This window comes from Haliaeetus leucocephalus, unplaced genomic scaffold (assembly GCF_000737465.1).
Source record: "Haliaeetus leucocephalus isolate CR32 unplaced genomic scaffold, Haliaeetus_leucocephalus-4.0 Scaffold177, whole genome shotgun sequence".
Lineage (NCBI taxonomy): Eukaryota > Metazoa > Chordata > Aves > Accipitriformes > Accipitridae > Haliaeetus > Haliaeetus leucocephalus.
Genome location: NW_010972613.1, coordinates 556,077 through 563,276, shown reverse-complemented (window position 1 = coordinate 563,276; position 7,200 = coordinate 556,077). Strand labels below are relative to the sequence as shown.

The 7,200-nt window shown below is 64.6% G+C and overlaps 1 protein-coding gene across 4 annotated transcripts in view; it reads right to left on the bottom strand.

The window, feature by feature from the left end:
• Nucleotides 1-15: 15 nt before the first annotated feature.
• Nucleotides 16-7,200, bottom strand: part of SPTB (spectrin, beta, erythrocytic) — a 15,300-nt gene continuing 8,115 nt past the window's right edge. For 2 of the 4 annotated variants that reach the window (XM_010564296.1, XM_010564295.1), the window contains 13 exons: nt 6,440-6,570; nt 5,948-6,152; nt 5,492-5,866; nt 5,159-5,403; nt 4,932-5,070; nt 4,769-4,853; nt 4,480-4,676; nt 4,253-4,362; nt 3,823-3,907; nt 1,692-1,861; nt 1,445-1,618; nt 1,328-1,370; nt 16-765 (listed from right to left, as the gene is read on the bottom strand). In XM_010564296.1, the coding sequence (XP_010562598.1) occupies nt 601-765; nt 1,328-1,370; nt 1,445-1,618; nt 1,692-1,861; nt 3,823-3,907; nt 4,253-4,362; nt 4,480-4,676; nt 4,769-4,853; nt 4,932-5,070; nt 5,159-5,403; nt 5,492-5,866; nt 5,948-6,152; nt 6,440-6,570 (2,124 nt within the window). In that variant the 3' untranslated portion in view covers nt 16-600. Of the gene's footprint in view, nt 766-1,327; nt 1,371-1,444; nt 1,619-1,691; nt 1,862-3,644; nt 3,789-3,822; nt 3,908-4,252; nt 4,363-4,479; nt 4,677-4,768; nt 4,854-4,931; nt 5,071-5,158; nt 5,404-5,491; nt 5,867-5,947; nt 6,153-6,439; nt 6,571-7,200 lie in introns of those variants that run through there. The other 2 variants (XM_010564297.1, XM_010564299.1) reach the window with 2 other exon arrangements.

Sequence of the window (7,200 nt, the reverse complement as noted above, 5' to 3'; positions counted from 1 at the left end):
CACGCGTGTGGGGCATGCACACCCGTGGCCGTGCGCGTGGAGGGGTAGGTGCGCCTGCATGCGGGGACACACGTGTGCACACGTGTGCATGCAGGGACACGTGTGTGCACGGGGCTGCTGCACACCCCTGTGCGTGGGGGCACCCCTGGGTGCACACGCCTGGAGGGGCACATACACACCTACGTGTGTGTACACAGGGACGTAGGTAGAGGTCTGTGTTCACCTCCGCATAGGTGTGTGCATACCCTTAAGCATAGAAATGTATGTATATATATAAATATAAATATATATATACACATATGCACACAGGCACGTGTTCAACGCACATGGGCTGTGCACGCTTGTATATGTGCCGCTATATATATACATAGATGTGAGCCCACACGTGCACTCACAGAGGTGAGGGGGTGCATCTATGCGTGCCCGTACAGGGGCACGTACGGCTCCTGGACACGCATGAAGCTCGGCAGCTGCCCCTATAGACCCGGCTGTACGTATAGGTACGTGCACATGCAGGTCCCTATGCACACGTGGCCGCGGACACCGCTGGTGTGACGGGTCCCCAGGGTGCGGGGTCCCCCCACCCTGGAGCAGGGGGTGTTATTTCTTTTTGGGGAAGAAGCTGAACCGTTTCTCCTTGTCCTTGCGGGGCAGGGGGGGCTCATGGGGTGCCGGGGGCAAGGGCAGGCTCTGCGCCTTCTCCCGGCTGCTCCGGCACTCAGTTATTGCTGTGCTCAGCCCCTGCAGCCAGGCCTGCAGCTCATCCTGTGGGCATGGGCAGGGGCTGGGGGCAGGCTCCCCTGGCCCCCCATCACCTTCCCAGTCACCCTCTGGCCCCCCGGGCGATGCCAGCTGCCCCACATCTTCCCCAGCCACCCACGTCCCCCTGGGCACCGCCAGCCCCCCATCCTGTCCTGATAGCACCCCTGGCCACCCCATGTCCCCCCCTTGCCACGTCCTCATGGTACCCCTGGCCACCCCATGGCCCTGCAGGCAGCGCCAGCCCCCTGTGAGCCACTGGGCACTACAGGTCACCCTGTGCATCCCCCTGGGTGCTACTGGTCTCCCCTGGGCATCTCTAGCCACCCTGTATCCCACTGGCCACCCCACATCCCCCTGGGCACTGCTAGTCCCCCCCTGGGAACCACCAGCCACCTTCTGTCCCCCCGGGTACCACGGGCCACCCTGTGTCCCCCTGGGCGCTGCTGGCCACTGCCATATCCCCTGGGGACCACCAGCCCCCCTGGGTCCTCCTGGGCACTACTGGTCCCCCTCTGTCCCCTGGGCATCTCCAGCCCCCGCCACGTCCCCCCAGGATGCTCCTCACCTCATCCTTGCCATGGAAGAGCCACACGCTGCCATTGCTGAGCCTGGGGACAGAGCGCAGGTGCCAGTGAGGTGTGTGCCCCCGCCAGTGCCGTGCCATCCCGTGCCAGTGCCTTACCTGAGTTTGAAGACATGCTTCTTCTTCTTGTAGCCGGCGGCCACCTCGCAGAGGGCATCCCGCAATCCCAGGGGCTCCTCGCCGTGGCAGGGCTGCCCCAGTGCCCGGCTCTTGGCATCCTTGAAGAAGGCGAGCTGGCCGCCCCGCAGCACGCAGTACCGCGTGCTCCACGACCTGCCGTCACACCGCCCCATCAGCCCAGCATCCGCCCATGCCGCCCGGCACCGCCGCCGTCCACCGCGCCTACCGGTTGGACGCCCGTTTGGTGGCTGCCTCCAGGTCGTGCTTGCGGCCGAGGTAGCCCTCCAGCTGAATGCTGCAGGTGCGGGCCGGTAGCGTGGCCGGCTCCTCCGGCTCCTCCCGCGGTGGCCCTGGGCTTGGCAACGCCGGCTCCTCATCGCCCGTCGTCCGCACCAGCTGCCGCAAAGCAACAGCCCTGTTACACCACGATGGCACCGCTCGCCACCAAAAGCCACATCCTGAGGTCTCGTTCCCTCCCGCCGCGGCACCCCGCGCAGGGGTCCCTATCCCCAGCGGGGGCTCACGGTCCCCAAACTGGCGATGGGTGCCAGCCAGGGGTGGGTCACCCCTAGATCTCGGTGCCAGTAAACCTACCAGCTCCGGTAAGCGGGAGCTGGTGGCTACTGGGAGGACCCCAGCAAGCAGCTGGGGGACAGTCCAGCCCTGGGATGCTCAGCACGGTGCCAGGGCCCCCCCAGATTTGGGGTGATGGGGTTGAGCCAAGCCAGGCAAGCAGCCCTGGGAGCCATCCTGGTGTTGTCCCCCACCCAGGGGGCTTGGGGACATCAGGGGATGCCGGCAGGCAGAGGGGCTCTGGTCAGGGGCCGCGGTCCCTGGCAAATGGGGTGCCCGTCCAGGGGCAGCAGCTGGGTGCCACAGGAGGGGCTGGGGCACGGCGATCCTGGGGTGCCCATCCCTCTTCCTGAGCCCAGGGATGGCCCCAGCCACGTTTGCTGGCACCACCGGGAGTGTGTGGAGGTCCTGCGGTGTGTCCTGCCAAGAGGGATGGGAGGAGGGACGCTGTCCCTGGCAGCCGGGAGGTGACCGTGTCCCTGAGCAGGCAGGCAGAGAAGGATTGTGTCCCCGAGCAAGCAGGCAGTAGTCTTGCCCCCAGGCAGAGGGGGCTCTTGTCCCCAAGCAGGTGAAAGTGGCCGTCTCCCCGAGCAGGCAGAGGGGAACCCTGTCCCCAAGGAGCCAGAAGATGCCCGTATCCTCAAGCAGGCAGAAATGATCTTGTCCCTGAGTAGGTACTCAGGGATCCTGTCCCCAGGCAGGTGAAAGCGATCTTGTCCCCAAGGAGCCAGAAGATGCCCATGTCCCCAAGCAGGCAGAAGGGGTTCCTGTCCCCAAGCAGGCAGAACAACCAGAAAGCAATCCTGTCCCCAAGCAGGCAGAGCAGGCAGGAGAGGCAGAGAGGCTGGCAGCAAGCACAAGGTGGTTGTGTGTGACGATGCCCCGAGGGTAGCGATGCCCCTGGGGTGATGATGCCTCCCAAGGTGACGATGCCCCGAGGGGTGACGATGCCCCAAGGGGTGCTGATGCCTTGTAGGGTGACAATGCCCCACACAGTGATGATGTCTCTTGGGGTGACGATGCACCTTGGGGTGACGATGCCCCACAGGGTGACACTGCCCCATACAGTGATGATGTCTCTTGGGGTGACGATGCACCTTGGGGTGATGATGCCTCGCAGGGTGTCATCCCCATGAGGTGATGATGCCCGAAGGGCCACATGCTGTGGGGCTGACGTGAACGTGGCCAGCCAGGAGCGTCATTGCTGTGTGTCCGTGGGCAGGTCTGCCCAATGTCCCCTCCGTGCCGGGACAGAGCCAGCCCCGCTCCCAGGACTGGGTGCTTGGAAAGCTGGGTGCCACGGGGCCGAGGCCGTGGCCGTGTGGTGTCCCCGTGGGTTTCTCCTGGGATGCACGCTGCCTCACCGACAGCAGAGGATGGTGGCTGGGATCTGCCCGCTCCAGGGCAGATGCTCCAGCTCTGGCTGCTGCCCCAATCCCAGAGACCCCCGTGCACCCATGGGTGCCAGCCTCCACCAGCTGGCCCAAGCCTGGCCACGGGGAACAGGGGTGCTCCAAGCCACCGCAAGGACCCCCTGGCCACCCCAGGAGCTGGGGCAAAGGGGAAGGTGCAGCACCCGTGTGCCCGCCCAGCCTTTTTAGGGTCATTTAGCATTTATTCAACTCAAGGCAAGGAACAAGGCAAGGGATGAGGGGAGCCGTTGGCATGCCACGGCCACGGTCATGGCCACAGCCGCGTCCATGGGGTCTGCCAGGAGTCTGGGGGACATGCAGGGACACCTTTTTTGCTGCTGGGGAAAGAGAAAGCTAAACTCGAGAACTGACCAGCTCTGGTCCATCGGTGGCGGGCGGAGAGATGTCCCGCATGCTAGCACCTTCCCTCTTCTCCTCCTCTTCCTCCTCCTCGGATCTGCAGCAGGGAAGCAGCCCACTCAGCATCCCCGGCAGAGTGTGGCACCCCTAAAATCTCCATCCCAGCCAGCTCGCCGGGGAAACGCAGCTGTGGTCCCGCAGGGACCTGGGGCTGGCTGCTGCTCTCCCGTCCCCCCTGAGGGATGAAAGCCCCAGCATGGTGGGACTTGACCTTCATCTCTCCTCTTCACCTTCATCAATTTACTGCTCCAAAATGGTGAATTGCTAAAAAAAAAGCCCTTAATGCTTTGAGAAAAGGGATGCTGGAAAAAATGCCCATGTGCCAGGTGGGTGCCGCAAGATGCTGCCACAGCTGCCTGGGGAGGGTGCTGGCATCTCTTACCCAGCCTCCAGCTCCCCATCCAGATCCAGGCGGTAGTCGGGAGCCTCGGCACGCGTCACCCCGTCCCGCGCCAGCCCCTCGCGCAGCGTCCGCTCGCCCAGGAGCTCCAGCTGCCGGGGAAGGGAGCAAAGATGTTAGGGGCTGGTGGGGATGTGGGGTGGGGAAACTGAGGCAGGGCAGGCAGAGGCGAGCTAGGACCATCTGTGCCCCATCTCGAGCCTTCTCACCGTCGTCAGCTTCCTCAGGGCGGCGATGCGCTCCTCCCAGGTGGCTGAGGACTTCTCGAAAGCCTCGTGCCGCTTGAGCAGCTTCTCCACCGCGTCCACCGTCTGCCCATAGTCGCTGCTGGCCAGGTAGGGCTCCTGCGCCATGAGCCATGACTCGGCCACCGAGGCGTCCCGGGAGAACTGGCACACCTCCAGCACTGTGGGCAGGGATGGGCAGCGCTCAGCCCCTTGCCACCACCCCCCTCCCAAGCTGAGCCACGGTCCTCCCCGGCACCACTGGTGCACTCACACAGCCGCAGCCGGTCCCAGCGCTGCTCCCACATTTCCATCATGGCCTTCCTCTTCTCCACCAGCTCCACCAGCTTCGCCTTGATCTGCGAGCGAGGGGACACCGTCACGCGGGGGCCCCGGTGGTACCATCCTTGCTGTGCCCCCACCCCGGCTGCCCTCACCTCGGGTGAGTCCTGGTGCTTGCGCTGCAGCAGCTTCTTGCCCAGCTCAATGCAGGCAGTGAAGCTCTTACCCCGGGCATCCACCTCAGCCCTGATGCCCTGGTGGTACTTCATGAGCAGCTCCACCGAGGACACATCCCTGGAGACAGAGAGGTGCCGGTGTCAGTGGTGGCATCAGTGCTGGGTCCCAGCAAACGGCTCCGGCTGCCCGCGGGGCGCAGCCATACCTGGGTTTCTCCTGCGTCTCAATCTGCCGGACAGTGCTCTCCATCCAGGAGAGCAGGTCTCGTGCCATGCCGAAGAAGCGATGCTTGTCGGCCGTGTCCACCAGCCTGGCCCGGCGCCCGCTGCATGCCTCCAGCAGCGCCCGCAGGGCTCGTGCCACCTCCTGCTCTTGCTCCTGGATGCTGGCTGCCTTCTCCCCGGCGTAGGCGGTCTGCAGGCGTGCCGCCGTCTCCCGAAACTGCTGCACCTGCCCGGCAGAGCCAGAGAGCGCAGGGGATGCTGAGTGCCGGCGCAGCGCTGCAAGGCATCCCCGCGGGTCCGGGGCGCAGCCTCACCTGCGCCTCCAGCAGCTGGAGGTCACGCTCGAAGGCGCTGTGCATGCGGTGGAAAGCCTCCACTGTGCCGGCATCCTCGCCCAGGTCCTGGGGCAGCTCCTGGCGCCGGGCGGCAATGAGGGCCAGCAGCTCGGCACCATCATAGAAGTACTTGTGCAGGTCGTGGGAGGCGGCGAGGAGCTGCATGCGGGTGTCGATCAGCTCCAGGAGGTCGGCCCAGCTCTCGTTCAGCCCATCCTTCCACTCGGCCATGGTAGCCGCCTCCGCGTGCCCCGCGTCAATGAGGTCCTCGATGGTCAGGTTCACTCGGTCCACGCGCTCCTGCCCCACACTGCCCGTCTCCCGTGCAAACTCCCGAAACTTCTCCCGCAGGAGCTGCGTGGAGGAGGGAAGAGTCAAGTTTACGCCCCCCAAAACCACGCACTGGCACCGCTGTGCCTGCCCCGGCACCCTCACCGTGACGTGGTCCAGGTCCTGCCCCATCTCCTGGGAGGAGGCGACCACATCGCGCTCGGCGATCCACTGCTCCAGGTCTTCCACCTCCCGCTTCAGCTGGAAGAGGTGGGACATGTTCTCCAGGCGCCGGCGGCGCTCCTCGGCTGCCTCCTTCAGCCCTGCGTAGTGCTTGTCCACTTGGCCCTGCAGCCGGATGATCTGCTCCCTGCACGGCCCCAGCACACAGACACCCCAGTTTTCACCCAGGAAAGGATGTCCCCGACCCACCCGTGTTGCCAACTGGGGGGGGGGTTTGGGGGAGGGACCCACTCCACGCTCCCCACATCCCTCTGCCGCCACCTCCCTGCCACAGCCGGGTCAATGCCACCCAGCCGGAGTGAGGCACCGGGGCAGCCAACGCCGCCAGAGCTCCAGCCAAACCACCCACCCGCCCCGGTGCCGAGGGCACAGGGCTGCCCCGAGGGACAGGGGACACATGGTGGTGGCACCTACCCCTCAGGGTGGCCGGCGGAGAGCAGCTGCTGAGCCCTCCCTGCCAGCTCCTTGATGGTTTGGCCATAGTCCTCAATGGACCGCTGCTGCCGGACGTGTCTCTTCAGCATCACCAAGCCGCTCTCCTCATCCTGCGGCACGGCAAACACCAGCGACCGTCAGCACCTGGCGTGGCCGTGGGAGAGGGACCGGGGTCCAGCCCCAGCGCCCACCCCATGGGCATGTCCTGCCTCCGCCCAATGCAGCGGGGAGCACTGGTGGTCTCAGTGGGGTATGGCATGGTGTGGCACAGATAGCGTGGCACGGGGTGGTGTGCAATGGCATGGCTTGGCACAGGGTGGTATGGCATGGAATGGCCAAGCATGGAATGGCATAGGATGACCTGTTATGACCAAGCATGGCATGTAGTGACAAGGTATGGCATGGGTATGACCTATAATAGCATGGCATATAAGAGCACAGCATGACATAGCATGGGAAGGTGTGTAACGGCACGGCATGTAAGGACACAACATGGCATGGGATGGACAGCGTGTTATAGCACAGCGTGACATGGCATGGGATGACCTATAATGGCACGGGATGAGATGGTACAGCATGGCATGGAATGGGATGGATGGCACGTCATGGCACAGCACCGCATGGGATGGCATGTAACGGCATGACACAGCATGGTACCAGATGATGTTTAACAGCACAGCATGGCATGGCCTGGGCTGACATAGGCTGGCACCACATGGCACAGCACAGAGCCCCCCCCC